Here is a 20,265-nt window from a genome sequence, read left to right as displayed (position 1 = left end):
AGATAAAGTAGAAATACATAACTTGGGGATGAGAAGGCTAATAAATAAAAGTGTATACAGGCTAGTTCTTCTTAGGATTTTATTTTTGGATTATTTTGAAAATTGTATGAATCACTAACAACAGTGATTAGAATCACTACAACAGTGTGTAGAAGATGATGCAATAAATGTTAATTATTACCAAAAGTAGTTAATTCTTTCTATAACAGAAAGAAGCAGCTACAAATGTAATATTAACTCAGCTCTTAGAATACATCTGAGATGCCTGATATTTAAAATTCCACTGAGCAATTAAAACAGATGTGATAAAATTATGCATTTTTCTCGAAGGACCTTCAGGCCTTCACTGCAGGTCTCTACCCTTGCTCTACAAACAGGTCCAATGTACTTGCTCATCTAGTTTCTAGTCACGTAACAGGTTAGAAAAGGAGAAAAGGGGTGGTTGCATCAGGCATATCAATAGCATCAGTAAACAGCTGACAGAATTATGAAGAAAAGCAAATATGTATTACCCCAAAATATAGCAGTCTAAGCCTTCATAGCGTGTAATGCAAATATGAGAATAGTGTAGCAATTTATGTTCATAAAAGTATGACCAAAATTATCAGCCTAAATTCTGGTTGTAAATATCCAAATCTGGCTAATTTAAGCAGAAAAACAAAAAAAAAAGGCTATCTGGTAGCTCACAAAATGGACATGAAAGCTGAAATAAACCAGGCTCAGAAAAAGGTTAGAAACTAGGATTGGTTTACATAAGATGTTGTGATTCCTCTGGGTGTTAGACTGATTGAATTGCTTCTGTGTCTTTGAGTCCCCCCAGGGTCCTGGTTGGCACTGTGTGTGTTGCCAGAAGACAGGACTATCTGGCCCTTTCAGCTTCTGTAGTGGGAGGGCACTGCCCCTGCTCAGATTCTCACAGTGGTGGATTATCCCAAATAGAAAGGATGCTTGGATGCTGGCTTGCAAAAATTTACAGCTGTCTACTGCAACCCGAAACCTTAAAAAACAAACAAACAGAAACAACAACAACAAAAACTATAAATTGGGGTTGTATATAATTAAAGTTAAGAAAGGTTTTTATAGAAACTGAGGAACGTACTATTGATATTTGTCAAAGCTTAAAATGCACATGAGAGACCCAGAGACTTCACTTAAAGGAATTTATCGATAAGATAAATTTGCACATTAGGAAAGTCATAAGCACAAGGATAGTAATTGCAACTTTATTTGTAAAAGACTGAAAACAACCTCAATGTCTATAGTTAAGCCTGGGTCAGTTATTTACAGTACCTCTGTACAATGGAAAACTATCCCTTAAAAAGAATTGGTTAGATACTATGTACCAATAATGAATAGGCTCCAAGATACATTAGATTAAAAAACAAGACACAGAGATATTTGTATCGAAGAAAAGGGGCTGGAGGTTACAATGGGGATTTTACGTATCATGTACATATACATGATGCATAAGAAAGTTGTTTTTGGGAGAAGTAGGGGACTGGGGTAGGAGGGAGACTTGAGTTTTTTTTTCCCTGTTCGTGGGTTGAATTGTGTCCCTTCAGAGCGATAGGTTGAAATCGTGACCTCCAGCATCTCAGAATGTGACTTTATTTGGAAATAGGATCTTTACAGAGGTGATCAAGTTAAAATGAAGTCACTAGGATGGGCCCTAATGTAATATTTACTGGTGTCCTTATCAGAAGGGAGAATTTGGACACAGAGACAGACATGGCAGAGGGAAAGCCACGTGAAGGTGGGGGATTGTAGTGATGCATGTACAAGCAGAGGAATGCCTGAGGCTACCAGAAGCTAGGAGAGAGAGGTCTGGAACAGATGCTTCCCTAGTGCCTTTAAGAGGGATCATGGCTCTGCTGACACCTTGCTTGGACTTCTGACCTCCAGAACTGTGAGAGAATAAATTTCTGTTATTCTAAACCACCTGGTTTATGGTACTTTGTTACAGTGGTACTAGAAAACTAACACATCTCCTGCATGGTCATAATTTTTATCTGAGGAATAGGGATCTGGGCTATATATCGTAGTTTAGAGTTTCAGAGAATTAAAAAATTTACAATTATCATTCATTGTTTAACTGCAAAACTCTGCAGGTAAAGGAAAAGTTGGTTATCATTACCTAACTTTATAAATAATTAGTGTTCTGAAATTTTTTTGGCATATTAAAAAGATTAATGTAACCTAGAGAATATTATACTTAGTGGAATAAGTCAGAAAAAGACAAATACTATATGATATCGCTTATATGTGGAATCTAAAAATAATACAAATGAATGTATATGCCAAACAGAAACAGACTCACAGATATAGAAAACAAACTTGTGGTTACCAAAGGGGAGAGAGAAGTAAGGGAGGGACAAATTAGGGGTATGAGATTAACAGATACAAACTACCATGTGAAAAGTAGACAGGCAACAAGGATATATTTTGTAGCACAGGAAATTATAGTCATTATCTTGTAATAACTTATAATGGAGTAAAATCTGCAAAAATACTGAGTCACTATGCTATACACCTGAAAATAATGTAATATTGTAACTCAACTATACTTCAGTTAAAAAAAAAAAAAAGACTAATGTTAACACATACCCATATACTCACATGCAGCTAAGAAATAAAATTGTACAAATACAGTTGAAGCTCCCTTTGTATTCTCCAGATCCCAGTCCCCTTCCTCCTCTTCAGAGGTAACCGCTATCCCAGATTTGGTATTGATCATAACTATGTATGTGTTTGTATTTTTGCTAAATGTGTATGTATGCTATAAACACTATATAGTATTGGGTTGCATGGTTTTTTTTTAACTTTTATTAATTGAATCTTTCTGCTGCTTTTCCTACTTAAGCACTTTATTTTTATTTTTTTTCAAAGATTTTAAATTTTAATTATTTATTTTGGCCACGTTGGGTACTTTGTTGCTGCGTGTGGGCTTTCTCTAGTTGTAGCAAGCAGAGGCTATTCTTTGTTGCGGTGCACAGACTTCTCCTTGTGGTGGCTTCTCTTTTTGCAGAGCACGGGCTCTAGGCGCGCGGGCTTCAGTAGTTGTGGCACGTGGGCTCAGTAGTTGTGGCTCGCAGGCTCTAGAGCACAGGCTCAGTAGTTGTGGCACACGGGCTTAGTTGCTCCGCAGCATGTGGGATCCTCCCGGACCAGGGCTCTAACCCATGTACCCTGCATTGGCAGGCGGATTCTTAACCACTGTGCCACCAGGGAAGCCCCACTTATGTAAACCTTAAAGTTTGCTAGATTTTGCTAAACTGTTCTCCAAAACGATTGTAGCTATTTACAGTTCCACCATTAGGGAATAATGCTTCTCTATACCCTTACCAATTTTTGATATTTCCAGACTCCTGAATTTCTGCCAACCTGATGAATATGAAAGTAGAATTTCATCAAGATTGTAATTTCCATGTTCCTGATTATTAGTGAAATTGAACACCTTCCTGCTTTGTACATTTGACTTATACATATTTTTTGCCCAGTTTTATTTTTTTCTTACTGATCTGTCCTTTATATATTCTAGATTCCAGTCTCCTAGTCTGTGTCTTGTCTTTTCATTTTGTTTACAGTGTCTTTTAAAAGCAAGAAGTTGTGGAATCCTGTGTGCTTTTAGAAGCTAGGAATTATTCCTTATGTAGGATGCTTTCAAGTGTGGTTATTCTAGCCCTAGCATTCTAATACAATTTTGCTACAGTGTGTTTTTAAATAATGTGAACTAGCTCACAAATGATTGCTGAGTAGGGCAGTGATGTCCGTATAACCCAGAAATCACATTGGTTCATGTGCAGTTTTTCCCAGCACATTAATATTTTGCACCAACAGTTGCATACAGTTTTGTAATAGTTAAATCGAAGAATATATGCCTTTAAGTCTGAAATAGAGAGCTGTTGCATGATTTGATTGTTTTAATAGGATCACTCTGGTAATAGAAACAGGAAGTTACTGCAATAATCTGGACAGGAGTAAGTAAATGGAGGCTTGACTAAACTATGCTAGTAGGCCATAATGAAAAGTATGAAAGCCTGCTACCCTAGAAAAACACATGTACACAAGAAGACCTGCACAAGAATGTTTATCACATGCATTGATTTAATAGTGAGTAAGTACAAATACCATCAATAGAATGGATAAACTATGCAGTTTGAATTAACTAGAGCTGCATGTATTAACTTGAGTTATATGTTAGACAACCAAGTATAGAGTTACATTTACAGATGGATATGAGTCTGGAGTACAGGAGAGTTGTACAAGCTGGAGATAGAAATTTGGCAGTTATTAGGATATAGTTGCCATAAAGCCACAAGACTGGATAAAATTACCAAGGGAGTAAGTATAAATAGAAAAGAGCTCAGAGGACTGAGCCCTGGGAAGCTATCATTTAGTTTGGGGAAAGGAGGAAGAATAAACTGAGAAAGCAATAATTTTCTGGAAGTGAAGTGAATCAGGAGGAGAAAGCAATAAATTGTATCAAATGCTGCTGATAGGTAAGGAGTATGAGAACTTGATTTAACAGCATGGAAGTCATTGATGGCCTTGGCAGGAATTTCAGTGGAATGGTAGAGTTGAAGGGCTGACTAGAATGCTTCAAGAAAAAATGGGAAGAGGAAAACTGAAGAACTTCTTCAGACTCCCACCATCACATCTGTTCAACCAACTCTTCTTGTGCCCATATATTCTTAACCTTTTCTCCTGTTACTATGAATGATTTGTTTGTGATTCTAGCCAAGGCCAGCCCCTTCAGTTGTGCACTTGCTTCTATCTTTGCTAGCCAATTAAAAACTATGGACCTGGGAAATCTCCCCTCCCTTTCCTACATCATTATTTTCTCTACTGCATCATTCCCCTCAGCATGTAAACATGCTGATGTCTTTCCCACCTTAAAGGAAATTCTTTCTTGACCCAATTTCCCCCACACTTTCTTTGCTTACAGCAAAAGTCTTTGAAAGAACTGTCCTACTGCTATCTCCAATTTTTCTTCTATTTCATGTTTGGGTGCAGGCATGGAATAAGCAGACAGTTGGATTTAATCAAATTGTGGTTAAGCCATGTGAGTATGATGAGATAAAGGAACAAGGGAGTTAAGATTCTATACAAGAGTGTAATTTAAGCTGCTGAAGGAGACGAGAGTAATTGAGAGGGGAGAAAGATGTGAAAACATGGTGGTATCAGTGGACAGAAGTTCCCCATGGGGGTTCAAAGGATCACTGGAGATGAGATAGTAGGGCGAGTGAGCTGGAGAGAGGGGTTAGTGGTTGGGGAATGAGGTATTTGAGATCAGAGAAGAGTTTGAGTTATTGGTAATGACAGGCTCAAGGTTATGACCAAAGTTGTAGTTGAGGCAGAAGAGAAGGGAAAAACTATTGAAGAGCCTTTCAAGTTCAGCCAATGAACTGGGAGGCCAAGATATTGGAAGGATCATCTTTGTAAGTATTGAAATCACCAACAAATATAACTGGAGTAGTGTTGTGGAGAGAGAATGAGACAGGAACTAAATTCCTAAAGGATCAAGAGGGAATTGAGGGGACTGTACGGTAGATAACTGCAATAAGAAGTACCCAGGTAGAAGGTGGCATGGTCTGATGACATGTTTTTAAAGGGGGGAGCAGAGAATAGATGAGGAGAAAGGGACCTGTTCCATCTCCAGGCCCAGTGGTATCAAGAGGTGTGATAGAGAAAACAGCTAAGCTACCATTTGAGAGGGCTGCAGGGGAAGCCGTGTCATCAGGAGTCGCAACCTCTAATTCTGACAAGTGAAGTTTAGAGGGCTGGGTATTTTCACAAATTAATGCTCAATTTTCTTAAACCGCAGTCTCATGATAAAGAGACATGAATAAAAAAAATTCCTATAAGAAAAACAGCCATGAAATAATAAGTGAAATTCAGCTTCATGTTTGGAAGACATAGGGAGTGGCAAAGGGACTATTTTGAAGGGACCAGTCATTTTGTGTGCTTGTAATAGCAGAAGTCAGGCCTAATATTGACTGCTCTTTTTTTTTTTTTTTTTTTTTTTTTGGCTGTGTTGGGTCTTCGTTTCTGCGCGAGGGCTTTCTGCAGTTGCGGAGAGCGGGCCCACTCTTCATCACGGTGCGCGGGCCTCTCACTAACGCGGCCTCTCTCGTTGCGGAGCCCAAGCTCCAGACGCGCAGGCTCAGTAGCTGTGGTTCACGGGCCTAGTCGCTCCGCGGCACGTGGGATCTTCCCAGACCAGGGCTCGAACCCGTGTCCCCTGCATCGGCAGGCAGACTCTCAACCACTGCGCCAGCAGGGAAGCCCTTGACTGATCTTTTGATTTTTTTCAAGAGAAGCTAGAACTATGGATTTTTGTGTGGTTTAAAAACTTACAATAACTAGCTTGTTATTTTGTTTTAAATACTGTGCAGGCCAAATAAAACAAGTCAGAGACTGCATTTAGCCATTGTTGCAATTTTATGAACTCTGCTTTTTAAAATAGAAAATACTACGGTATGTATTCATAAGTTCAAGAGTCAAAAGTCCATGACCGTCAAACTGGCTGCCTTGCTGGGTAGCCTGCAGCAGTCTGGTTCAGTCTGCAGGTGTAAAGAGAGTGACTATAACAGGCTGATCACCAAGCAGCACTTAGATCACCTGGCAGTTTATCAGTTGCTTAATTGATTATTACTCAAACAGATCTTATTTCGCCCCTCCCCCCCCTTTTTTTTGCTTTCAGTTTTAACTCTGATAATGGAATTCCTTTGAAGAGAAACATACTTAACCTTTTATCATCTGAACTTTTAATAAAAAGTAGACATACAGGGGGGGAATAAAAAAAAAAAAAAGGTAGACATACAATAAAAGAAAGCTTCTAACAGAGGAAAACTTGAAGGTTCTTTAAGCCTAAAAAAAAAGCTGTTAATTCCTAAACAGATTGTAACATTATAAAGTATTTAATGTTTCTTTATAATCTTCAATTTTCCTTTAGTCTTGATGACGGAGAATATTTTTTTGTATTGAAGTAGAAGTTTAAAGATGGTATTTGGCTGTATTTGACCTTGGGCAAAGCAGTAAACCCCCTTCTAGACTTCATTTCCTTATCTGTTAAATGGAGATTAAAAATACATGCCCACCTACTTCATAAGGTAGCTGTTCAGTCAGATGAGAATGTGAAAAGCTTATACTTTGTATGAGTGCTTTATTCTACTAAAGAATGACAGTTTGCCTAAAGCTAGTGAGATTGTCTATTTAGAGAAAATATTTTAGATTAGAATATATTTAAAATTCAGGAACCCCCTTGAGTATGAGTAGGTATATAATCTACTTCCAAAAGCAACTTTCCTATTGAAAGATGACACTGCTGATGGTATCACTGTGTGAGGTAGTGGCTGAAAAGTATCCTCTCTCCAGTTTTGTAAGCATGACTGTTTGTACTTTGGTTAAAAATCTTGTTCATTCAAGTGACACATGATACACATACTCTTTCTTGGTCCTACCATCACCTTCCCTTCCCTTCTCACCCTGTACTCAATTTCTTTTTCATCAAAATTAACAATTATCACTTGAGATTTATATTTAAAGAGTCTTTTCTAGCAGCATTTAATACACGCTTAAAAGAACAAGTCTTAACTGAAAAACACAGGATACCTTATTTTCACAGTAATTTTTTTTAAGTCCCAGTGATGAAAACTCTAAGGCAGTTTCTTCAAAGGAAGATAACATTGACGAATCCAGTGCAGCCAGTGTGTGAGTATTAGGTGATAAAATCTTTATCACATCCATCTTGACTGTCCTGAAACTTAGTCTTTTAGAATAGTTACTCCTTTTTATTAATTGTATGGTTGTTATACAGCCATGGAAGGAAAAAACTGAACATCAAAATCATCAGCAATATACCTGAAAGAAAAATACAGTAAAAACAAAACAATCCCTAAGGAAGTTCATAATCATTCAGTGGTTATAATTTAAGATTATATACAATTACATACCTAGAGATTTGTAGAGCTATGTTTAAAAGAATTAGCTACATCAATTCTACATGAAACATGTAGGTATTTTAAAATATAATATTCTCATATTATTTTTCTTCAACCATGAATCCTTAAAAACAGTATGTACTTGGAAAAACCAGTAGGATCTAAACAGTGAATTCAAAGGATAAATAAAATAGATCTGGAGTTCTAGTTCTGGCTCCATTACTGACTTGCTGAGTGAGAAACTCTGGACTTGGGTCTCCATTTTAGTCTCAACCATTAATAGCTTTTAGAGCTGTATTAATAAGCAAAGTATCTGAAAGAAAACTTCAGTTGACATTTTAAATCTTAAATATAAATGTTTTTTAAAAAATCACATATTAGCACATCTTCATTTTTGAGGTCATGCCAGATAAATCTAAACTAGCATATATATATATGTAAAAAATGTGATTTTTTTTTAAAAACATTTTTTAAGATTTAAAATTTTTCAGTGGGAAATAGGGACAGAGGAGATTTAGGCACAGGACTCAAATCACTGTCTAACAGAGAAGTCTGCAATGGTTAATGTTTTTATCTGAAGGTATGTAGGCTTAAAGCTCTAAATCAGTTTAAACTTAGATTAAGAATGTGTTTTTGTCACATGCAGATTTGATAGTTTACTCCTGTTTGCTAACAAGAGGAAACCTTAAGGTTTGACTAGCATTTGGATAGCTTAACATATTTTTGAAAGATGAATCTGATTTGCAACCAAAGGCTTTAGATTTTTAAAAAGTCAGAAACAATCTGTTAATAAATCCACAAAATTTGACATATTCTTTATAAAGTCAGAGCTAGAAAATAAGACATTACATTTAAAACTTTCTAAAAATGGAGTTGCAGTTTCATAGAAGCAAATAGAATTTGCTAATTTTTATTATATGAAATGTGTAAGCTAGAGAATTTATATACATTCTTATAGTCACATTTCTAACATTTTATTAATTGGGGAAGATGGCAGGGCCCATTAAAGGAATTATAATTATCTCCGCTATGAAGAGAAACAAGAAAGAACAAGGACCGTGTCTTCCAAGAATAGTTGGCTCCCTGCTTGGTCAAGAAGGGAAAGAAGATAGGTATCTTGCGATTACTCTCCTCTGTCGCACTCTGTGGCACTGCCTAGTGTTTGTTTGCTTCGACTCCTCATCTCTTAGCTCTTTGAATGACTCTTGTAAAAATAAAATTTATTTTTCTTATCCTTCTTAGAGTTAAATAGTGACCTTACTTCATTTGAGGCCATTTTTTTCCCCAGTGGGAATGTAATTTCAGTGTATGACAAAAGTCAGTGGCAAGCCAGAATTTAGTATTCTAAAAACTGCCATTTAGTCACATGTCTTTTATCCACATCTATCGAGTTATTTCTATATTGTTTCTCATTCACAAACCTCTTAAAGCAGTATAGGAACGTGGCTCTTTAAATGAAGAACTAGAACAGAAATTTTGTTTGGGTCTGTTTAGAAAAAGCTAGGAGATCCTTAGGTCAACAAAGGAAGAATCTTTGTATATTTTCAACAGGCTAATTAGGGCCATACATAATTGCAAAAAAGTTTGATCCCAATTCCATTTTTAAAAGATCCCTTGAATAGGAAGCAAAGAAATAAAAGTATATTTGTTTTTCATTTGCGTATTTGGATTGTTTTTTGGATAAGGGGTTCTTTAAAATGTTTTGGTAACAGCAACAAGTAATGTTATCTTCCTGTTTGCACCACACTATCATGAAGAGAATATAGTCTGTTTTCCTACCCTACTACTCTCTGGTCTGTATATTTGCTAAAGGGGCAGAAGTGATTGCTCCTTTTTTTTAATCTGTCATGAGACTTTTTTCCAGTATGTTCTTCCAGGAAGAAGTTATCAAGTGATTTAGGCTAGGAAATGTGTTTAATGAAAAAAAAGTCATGGTCTTTTTACAGAGAATGGCAATGACTTCTGTTTCTTTTTTCTTTTAAAATTATTTTGGAAAGGCCTACTTTTTAGGTTTTTTTCAAGTAGTGAATGACATAATTCCTTAGTATCATGGGCCTACTGTTAAAATTGTAGTTGGAGCACATTAACAAATATATAATGTTAATAGTATATGTTCATTTCAAATAAGACATATTAAGAGAATTTTTCCATATAAAAACTTAAGTAGACTGGTCCAATTAGTGACCTTTTTAACTTCTTCATGAACTTCAGTGACCTTTTTTACTTCTTAAAAGTTAAGAGCAGAGAAAATTTAAAGAACTTATTGGAAAATACTAGTAATCAATAGATGAAAAAAAGCTACCATTATTAGCATTTTAAAATACAGGTTTTCTCTGATATTCTTCATGTTTAGGCCTATAGATATTGCTGAGCATAATAGATACTAAATGTGAGGAAAATTCCTAAATGAAAGGAATGGAAGGTGAATGGAAGGAGTGAAGTATGATGGCTATTCAAACCTGTTATGCCTATGTTCTCTCCTATAAGTACCCTCCTCCCCACCTCCTTTTTTTTTTTTAAAGAAATGAGCAACAAGAAACAAAATGCAAACTGGATAAAAAGAAGGATGAACTAACAAAAGGCCAGCTATCCTCATATTCATTTATAGTTATGAATTATAGTCAGGCTTAAAACAGATGACTAAACAAAATCAAGAAATGCTGATAACTTACATAAGGAAATGCATATCATGATTACAGTTATAACTTTTTTATGTTATTTGACCTACCTGAAAAGAGGAATTTTACATATCTGATCCAGATAGAGATAATAGGAATGCAACTTGTGGAAAATTTTAAAACTACATTTATTATAGTTGTGCATTGTTTCATGAGATGCCCTTCTGTAAAATGAGTCAAATGAACTAAATAGTATTTTATTTGGAGCTCACACACTTGAAAAAAACAAATTCCTTTAGCAAAAAAAAAAGATTATTTTTTAATGGAAATAATTACTCCTCACTTTTTTGCCCTCATATCTGAGGGCTTCTTAAAGTGGTATCAGACCTCAAACTGACTATCCTTAACTAGGTAATTTGTTTCTTTGAAGATAAAAGAAGTTTTAAAGGATACTGCACAAAATAAAATGTTATTTCAGGCATAACATTTCCTACCTTTTTTCTTTTCTGTCTGTTCCTACTCTGGCTTTGGAAATTGACATGTTACAGTGACATTCCATATCATATTTAAAAGATTCTAATCTTTTAATCATATTAAATAAAAATATGCTTACCTAAAGAAGGAGCCAGCCAATATACTATAAAAAATTGAAGGAATGCTTCATCAAAACACTTGAAATGTAGTGAAAGTGCCAAAGCTGGATTAAATACAGCTCCTGTTAGACTTCCTCCTGTAATACATTTTAAACAGAATGATACCAAACCATATATCTTACATTTTCTTGCAACTAGAAATACAGGGATTACTAAATGTAACTATTTCATTTTAGGTATTTAAGTATTCTTATTCTGTAATCTTCCTTTGCAGAATCACCTGGCATAGAGAATAAAAATAGATTATAGATTATAATATGCCAGGTGCAAAAAAGCGGGGGTGGGGGGACAAAGGACATTAAGAATTTTAATCCAATGCTTTTCCTATAGTATATTATAAAATGCACATTGAAAGTTAACCTGCTCTGTTATTGTTCCTACAGTTTTATAAAACAGGAGATTTGGCTGCCCTTAACATTCATAAACTTAAATGAATAATAATAAAAATAAAACGAAAGTACATTTAAAATGGGTACAATACCCCAGGATCCTCTTGAGCAGAAGTACCTTTGCTTTGAAAACAAAAAATAAAATGGACCAAAGCATTATCATTGACTCCATTTTTACTTGGCAGCAGAGCCCTGAAGAAGTGACTGAATGGTGTGTGAATTATATCTCAATAACGTGGTTACAAAATTTTTAAAAATAAAAAAAGAAGTCACTGAGTAGTCGTGAAAGATAAGCACAAATTCTAACTGTTGACTACTTTTCAGGATTCATGGTCCAGCTCTGCACACAGGGTCTCTCTCTCAGATGGGGCCCAGGAGTTTATAGTTCTGGCTACACAGCAAGTAAGGAAAGGCAAAAGAGGTTGGACTGCCTGTCCAGTGGTACTCACCAGAACTGTGGCTCCGCTTTTCAAAACATACTCTAATTGTATCCCTGAGATAGAGACATTTCTGGTGGTTGTTCCATGTGGAAGCTTGGGCACACTTGTCTGCCTCTGACTCAGCCACAGCTACAGATCCGGAGATCTTCACAAATTTTACATGGACATATGCCACTATAGCATGTTAATTGTCTTTATAAAATGCAGTGAAGTAAAATTGAAAATTAAGAGACCCTTTCATAAGATTTCACTAATGAGATTTCACTCCTGATAGGCTGAAAACATTGAAGCTGTGTTGAGGTAAAGATGTTGACACTGAACTGAGTTCACTCCAGGGCTAAGAGTCCTTTTTAGCATACCAGCCTCACAGCATGATTCATATTCATGCCTCAGCAATTATAAATGACATCACATCATGGACCTTCAGGACCACTCTTGAATAGTCAAATCCTGGAATGTTAAACCTGCAACTGCCAAGGGCCAACAGAATTGTTTGGTTGGCATGTGGTCATTTCAGCTTAATTCCACAAAAAATTATTGAGTTCCTATGTTCTAGACACCATGGACAAAAAGATAAGGATTCACACAGATCTTTATAATAAAATATAATGTAATATGTGCTGTGATAATATAAGTGACCTGTGATTTTTTTTTTGGCATTTATCAATAAAAATAGACTGAATCATTGCCCTCATAATTAGTTTGCTTCAGTTTTCCCATTAGGTCTTTGGTATTTCCATTAGGTCTAAGAACACTGTCAGTCAGTTTTATACCATTCTAAAACTCCAGCTACTTCACACTTATCTTCTAACCCTTACATCACCAATTCTGCTCAGTGTGACTTGGTAGAAGCTGCTCCTCCTACCCAGAGGTACAGTCTATTCCCCTGTCTTGGATATGGATTGGCTTTACAACTTGCACTGACAAATAGAATGCAGCAGAAGTGATGCTATGTGAATTCTGAGTGTGAGAAGCAACACTGAGTGAATTCTAGGTTCAGGTCTCAATAAAGCCATCGTCGGTTTCCACTTTTTACTCTCTTGGAACAATGCCCTGACCATGTAAGTGAGTTGGTCTAGGCTGCTGGAGGATGACAGGCCACAGGGAAGAAAACTGAGGCATCTTAGATGGCTGTTGGTACCAACTGCTGGACACGAGTGAAGCACCTTGGCTCTTCCAGACATACCAACTGTCCAGCTATATGATCTCAGGAATTTCCTATCTAATCCACAAAGTCATGAAAAATAATAAATTACTGTTATTTTAAGGATAAGTTAACTGATTCAGAAATCCATTGTGTCAGCAAAAGGCCCAAAATGTGGCATTGGCTTTGATGTTTTAGACTGGGTAATTCTTTGTTGGGAGTTGTCCTTTGCATTGTAGGATTTTTAGCAGCATTCCTAGCCTTTACCCACTAGATGCCAGTTGCACATCCATCTCCCACCTTGTAACAAACAAAAATGTCTCCAGACATTGCTAAAAGTCCCCTGGGGGGGCGGGGGGCAAAATTGTCCCATTGAAAACCACTGTCCTAGAGAACTACTGGTACTTGTATACTAGTAGACACACATAAGGTTGTTTATAGTAGCAATGAACTGGGAAACACCTAAATGTCTATTCAGAAGAAGGTAGCTACATATACAACTTTGTTATTAATTTGGAATACCATTCAGTACTGAAATAACAAGCGAAATCTCTTTACTAATATAGATCTCCAAGATAATATCATTGAACCACACCGCTAAAAAAAGCAAACTGCAGAAAGTAAAGTATGATACCTTTCATGTTAACATGAACACATATAATAGTTTCTGTAGGGTCCTATCAATATGTATAATAAATGCACATAAGAATTTGGAAGGACACACACATATGCACGCACAGGACTACACTGGTGAGAAGAGTAGGCAGGGAAGGAGAGGGGACAGGCATGAAGGATAGCAATCAAAAGTCTCATTGGTAATATTTCCATTTTTTACAAAAATAACACATTCATGTATTGTGTAATTAAATGTGAATTATTTAAAAAGTAAGAATCATCCATCAGGCACAGAACTTACAGAAAATGGCTTTGAAACATAAGTTACTATATATTGATGTCTGGAGGGGAGAAGCCATAACATATGTTGAAGAAGAGGTATCAACAGGGAGATCCAGCTGGCTGACTGCCAAGAGTCTTAGAAGACAGTATGACCTTGGTGAAATTACCACAAAGACTGAGTCCCAAATCTGGTAATTATAGGCACTAATGTTTCTCAGTACTCCTAAAGGGAATCAAATTCTCTGTGACAGAATGACACTAGTTAAAATCATGTAAGACTCGTGTAAAAGCTAGAATGTCAATTAACTAATTTATAACGGAAGCTAGGCCTTTCCAGTGACCAGAACATTTGTGCCAGTTATTGTGGGAAGAACTTGGAATACATTATTCTTCATCATAGTCTGAAGAGATAGATAGTATTAGTCTCCATTTTAAAGATTAGGAAACAGACCTAAATTAAGTTATCTCTCCTACGGACACAGTCCAACTCCAAGGCTGTGTGCTTAACCACTATATTATACTGGCATGATAAAAAAAAAGTTTTGGACCTTCGTTTGAAGCTGTTTTTCATTTGTAAATTGGCACCTATTTCATATGGTTATTGTATTAAAAATGAACGTATGTAAAGGACTTAGTTCCCTTCTCCTTTGACAAATAATCTTACCCAAATTCTTTGTGACTTAGAAGGATACAAAAACCTCCTGAATGGAGTAATGAAATGAAGTAAAAACACAGTTACTTCAAACAATATATTAGGCTTATTTTGAAAGCTCTTAGACATAAAATATGGAATACCCAGATATGTATTACTTCTTTCTATTTTTAAATGAATAGAGTATTTGCTAATTCATTCATTCACTCATTCTAAAAATAATGAGTATTTATTTGTAACAGGCGACACCATGCTAAGTCCTGATTATAACTTATAATGAATAAAACAATTTTAGTCTCTGTACTCATAAAGCTTACTGTCTGGTGGAGGAAGACAGGCATTACATCAGAAAACAAGTATATAATTTAAAATTCTACAAAGGAAATGAACAGGGTACAGTAATAAAGACAACCTATCTGGATATGTAAAATAACAGATTTTTTTCCCAATATGTAATTAATTTAAAAATGAATGCAGTTCTCTCTTACCCTGGTCATTGAACCAAATTCTCCCAAAACCTAAATTAAGGAAGATTTGCTTGAAATTTGCATTAATAGTTTTAACAGCTTTAATATGTTAATAAATCACACAGCTTTTTTTCACTTTATTTGGGAAGTCAATAAATACATGATAAGTGGTAATGACATCAGTGGCCTCCATCTGCACATCAAAGTGCAGGATGCTAAATCAATAAATACACAATCAGACGCTTGATCATTGGCTATCCAAGGAGCCTGTGGCTACGCTGCTGGACAGTTATGTTCTGTAATCTTAAATTATCAGTTCTTTTGATGTGACCTGTATTAGTGACTTCTGGGTGTCCTCAAAATGCAAGTGATTAAAGAAATATCCCAGGATGCAACTTAGCCAAACCAGTACTAATAGTATCTTAGAAGTTTAAAAAAAAAAAAGAGAGAGAAAGACATATCAAAGTAACTTGTAACGATGCCTGATTTAGCAGATGCTTCCCCTGACTTTCCTTCCCTATCCATTCTTAACTCCTTCCTACAAAAGCCTCACCTCTGCCGGGTAAGACACACACTCAGCTAGTCCCCAAACAGTTCACTCTATTTAGAATAACTGATCTAAAGTTATGACTTATATCCATAGAAAAAATGGGGAGTGACATGGCTTAGTGCAGCACTTCCCAAAGTATGTTCTCTTCTGCTACACACTCCTAGACAAATGGATTCCGTAAGTTTGAAAAACTGTGTTCCACATGCTCCTCTTGTTGGAGTTTCACAATAAACAGTAGCATAGTAAAGGCTCTGTGAAGTCTTAAATTAGAAAATCTGTTTAATCCAGTGTTTGCCAAATTTATTTGGCAACAGAATCCTTTTGTAACAAATTTTTTTAAGTTATGCTAAAATATACATAACATAAAATATGCCATTTTAACCATTTAAAAGTGTATATTCATGGCATTAGTTACAGTCACAATGTTCAATCATCACCACTATTTCCAAAACTTTTCCATCACCCCAAGCAGAAACTCTGTACCCATTAAACAAAAAGTCCCTATTCCTCCCTGGTACCCAGCCCATGGTAACCTCTATTCTACTTTCTGACTCTATGAATTTGCCTATTCTGAATATTTCATGTAAGTGGAGTCATATAACATTTGTCCCTTTGTGTCTGGCTTATTTTGCTTAGCATAATGTTTTCAAGGTTCATTCCTATTGTATGTATCAGAACTTCATTCCTTTTCATGGCTGAACAACATTCAATTGTATGTATATATTTTTGTTACTTTTGAGGAATATGCTGTAGAAATGCTGATAATGAAATGAGTATAAGCTTTAGTGTCAGTTTAAATCATGGTTCCAGAACATTCTAGCTGTGTGACCTTGGACAGGTCATTTCACTTTTCGGAGCCTGACTTACATAAAAATGGGAATAATGTATTCATCAGTGGGTTGCTGTAAGGATTAACTAGGATAACTCATATAAATTTCCTACATGCTTGGCATGTTGCCCAATGAATATTCTTATCTCCCTTATATTGGCAGAAAAGGAAGATCATAATAGGGTATCAATTTCTGTAACAGTAGTAAATAATTGTTAGGTTCTGTCCCTGCAAACAGTCTCCAGCACTGCCCAATGTTGTACCCACTAGCCACATATGGCTATTGAGTACTTGAAATGTGGCTATAGCAACTGAAGTAGTAAATATTTAATTTTAGTTGATTTATACCTAAATAACCATATGTGACTAGTGGCTACTGAAATGGCCAGCAAAGTCTAGACTGGAGCAGTGGTTCTCAGCCCTGGTTTCATATTGGGATCACCTGGGAAAATTTAAAATCTACTATTGCCTAGGCCCCTTCCCACAGCAATTAAATCTTAATCTTGGCACCCAGATATGGGTATGTTTAAAACACTCCCTAGGTGATTGTAACGCAGAGAGAATGTTGAGAACCACTGCTGTAGTGATCCCTTCACTCTCTCCTCCTCCCCTACCAATTAGTATCCTCATTTCAGCAATGTCTAGGTTAATAATGTGAGGGGAAGAAAGAGAGCAGTGTTTTTTGACACCTTAAATTGTTATTTTATGGGTTCTTTCTAATAACTCTCCTTATATTTATGTATAACTTCAATTATTATCTTGTTTCTCTTCTCTCAAAATCTTTGTCACTTATAAAATAGGTATTGGCTAATATTATATACAGTATTATTATGAAATCATAAATATGTATTAAAAGTACAAAAGGAAGAATACTAATTTAAGGATAATCAAGAGAGGGAGGAGGAACTGTGTATAACATTTTATTAACTTAAAACATCTTTTAAATATTTACCACTTCTAATTATGTAAGTACAGAGCTAAATTGTGGCATAACTTTTTTCAAGGGATGTTTTTGCTTTGGCCCAAACCTAAAACTTTAATAAGAAACTACTCACCAACCCCTCAAATATGCATAAATCCTTCCTTCTCTCCTATACCATTTATTTCCATCTGTCTCTCCAAAAAAAATGGTACTAGATCTAAAGAAGTTGAAATGGATTGCAGATTCTTTCATTTCTACCTAGGAAGTCGAGCGTATGTTTCAAAGTCCTTATCTTGAGGTTTGCATCTACTCATAGTTTCCCTTTCAATGGGCAGAAGACTGACTCTTACTACTAATTCCTTTTATTAGATTCCTGCCTCCAAAACATTTTAGAATTCAGATATAGTCCTAATGAAATATTTTGTTGTGATCATTTAAAATAACACACTTCATCATCAAACTTTTGTTTTTTGGATTTTCTTGTCCCATTTAGAATATTCAGATTATCCACTAAATCTGAGATCTGTCAAGGTAAACAAATGGTTTACAAGAAATCAACAGATTCTCAAGAATTATTAGTTTTTAAAAAGCATCTTTGATTTCAAGCACGTTTTGATTTTAAAACACATCTTTCTTGATAGGCCATTAAAAATTCACTTATAACTCAAGATGAATTATTAAGGAGATAAGAAATGATTTTAAGTAATTTTGTAGAAAAAGAACTAAGAAATAGAACTACAGAATTTCTACTTCCCACTCTTACTACTAACCAATCAGGTAGCTTGTGCTTTAAATTGGAAGGAACTTTTGACACCCAGGATCATGTTTCAGTGAGAGTCTCAGAAAGGATCTATACCAAGTTGGCAAGAGGTAGCTGACGTTATCTTTCCTTTCTACCATTACAACAATCCCTTTGTAGGATATTTGAACCCTTGGCAATATCTCACATGATCTCACTTTCAGCACATAAGTGGCTTTCTCTGGGTGTTAAAAAAAAAAAAAGCACTGAATGGAGGATCAATATTTCGACCCTATCGGTAAAGAATGAGCTGCAAAATGATTAGAATTACGGAGATACCAATTTTGACATCACAGAGGCATAATGGTTTAAAATGTATCTTGGCAAAGAACTTAGAGCCTCAAGTCATAGAAGCTCCGGACATGCCAAGTGTTTTGTGGGAATAACAAACCTGCATAGACCAAAAAGGTGATGAGTGCTGACAGCAGGTGGATACGAAGCTTGGTTCGGACCTCCTGGAAGTGCAGCAAAGCGCTGTGGAAGATAAAGGAGGAGACGGCCTCTATGATGACCGCTTTGGGCAAGTCCACTTGGATGGGATTCCTGCAAGCGAAGCTCCTCTCGCTGACGTGATACTTGGTCAGTCCCAGGCTCCACAGGGCGCCCATGCAGTACCTGCTGCACAGGGCACCAATCAGCTGAGCTAACAGCCTCATCGCACCCGTCTCAGCGGACATTCCCCCCAGCATCATCTGCATCATCACGCCGCACGGGTTGCTGGAGGTGCCCACCAGAGTCAGGCCATGCACCAACGAGAAGAAGTAGGTTAGCGTCAGCGGCCAGGTGGGGTGCAGGGGTTCCTGCTCGCTCAGCACTTGCAGCTCATGGGTGCAGAAGCAGAGCTGGAACGTGGCCAGAAACTCCAAGACGAAGGCGTGGGCAGTGGGCCTGTTCAGCTGCTGCCGGGTGACCACGCGGGCCAGCCCCATGAACAGCACGATCGACAGCATCAGCCCCAGCGAGGTACAGGTGTCCTGCATCTCGGGCCAGAGCCCCCGCAGCGCCGTCATGGCTCTCTCAACACCAGGCTGGGATCCCTGCTCTGGCTCGGCAGGAGGCGGTGTATGGGCCGGAGTCCTAAGTCCTCAGCCCCGCCCCCTCACGCCCCTCGGGGCGGGCCGACTCTAGGCTTGCTGGAGGCACCGGGGGTGCTATGCGGAAGGACTCCTCCCCTCCCCGGCTCTGAGCTAGGGTGTTGTTACCAGAGCCGGGGAGGAGGGGCGACGAGGACACCTCTGCGAGAGCACCGGCTGAGGGGCCAACGGTCAGCAGGAGCCGGACACGCACACGCCCTCGCCGCTTCCCTCAGGGACTGGAAGCAGGCGCGGGTGGGGCGGGGAGTGGAGGGACGGTGCGCGTCCGGAGGCCATTGCGCATGCGCGCGGCGGCCCGTGCGCCTTTGCGAGAGGCTAGACTTGGGACCGCCGGACCCCCGGCGACGCCGGGCGCGTTTCTCCCAGCGCTGAGCGGGAGGGAGCGCGCCCCTTGCGCTTTGACAGGTGCTTTGACGTGGGAACCTTGAGGTGTTTTCCTTACCCGCTCTTAAAACTGTAAAGCCGGCAGCCTGGAAAGACCGCTAAAGCTCATCTCGACCAACCACCTCGTTTTTAATTTGTGGGGCGACTGAGAAGACGGGAAGTGACGGAGGTGCAGCGCGGAGGTCGGGGGTGGGGGCTGGGTGGTGGTTTGGGGGGAGTAGATTTCAGAGCGAACCAGGGCTTGACCTGTGTGAAGAAGGGCAGGCAACTGGGTCTTCTTGAGCCTTAGTTTTTTTCACCTGCCTGTGACGTTTACCTCGTAGAGTTGTGGGTCAGACGACCCACCTCATCGATTTGTTTTTAAAAAAGCATGGAAGGCAAGTAGCACAGAGCCTGGCAGACAGGAAGTGTTCAAGAAGTGCTAGGCTGAAGTTGAAAGAGGACATCTTGCCACCACCCCTCACTCACAACAGCTCGCCCACCT

General features: G+C 37.8%; 2 protein-coding genes across 2 annotated transcripts in view; one reads left to right on the top strand and one right to left on the bottom strand.

Annotated features, from left to right (window-relative positions):
- The window catches only part of LOC309606358 (serine/threonine-protein kinase MARK2-like), a 200,693-nt gene that overhangs the window by 149,843 nt on the left and 30,585 nt on the right, over nt 1-20,265 (top strand). The gene's annotated exons all lie outside the window — the stretch shown is intronic.
- Nucleotides 145-19,948, bottom strand: AQP11 (aquaporin 11). The gene is made up of 3 exons (XM_082343394.1): nt 18,695-19,948; nt 11,175-11,291; nt 145-7,863 (listed from the first exon to the last, which is right to left on the bottom strand). Exons 1-3 carry the CDS (start codon nt 19,311-19,313, stop codon nt 7,784-7,786), a joined length of 816 nt encoding a protein of 271 aa, XP_082199520.1. The 5' UTR covers nt 19,314-19,948; the 3' UTR covers nt 145-7,783.

This window comes from Balaenoptera borealis (genome assembly GCF_965194805.1).
Source record: "Balaenoptera borealis genome assembly, chromosome: 11".
NCBI lineage: Eukaryota > Metazoa > Chordata > Mammalia > Artiodactyla > Balaenopteridae > Balaenoptera > Balaenoptera borealis.
This window is presented reverse-complemented; position numbering and strand designations above follow the sequence as displayed.

Coding starts and splice junctions, on each gene's coding strand:
- AQP11 (XM_082343394.1), bottom strand. CDS start 19,313: ATGACGGCGCTGCGGGGGCTCTGGCCCGAGATGCAGGACACCTGTACC. Junction 11,292..18,694: donor CACCTTTTTGGTCTATGCAG/GTTTGTTATTCC, acceptor AATGTATTACAG/GAGGAAGTCTAACAGGAGCT. Junction 7,864..11,174: donor TTGGCTGGCTCCTTCTTTAG/GTAAGCATATTT, acceptor TTTTTCTTTCAG/GTATATTGCTGATGATTTTG.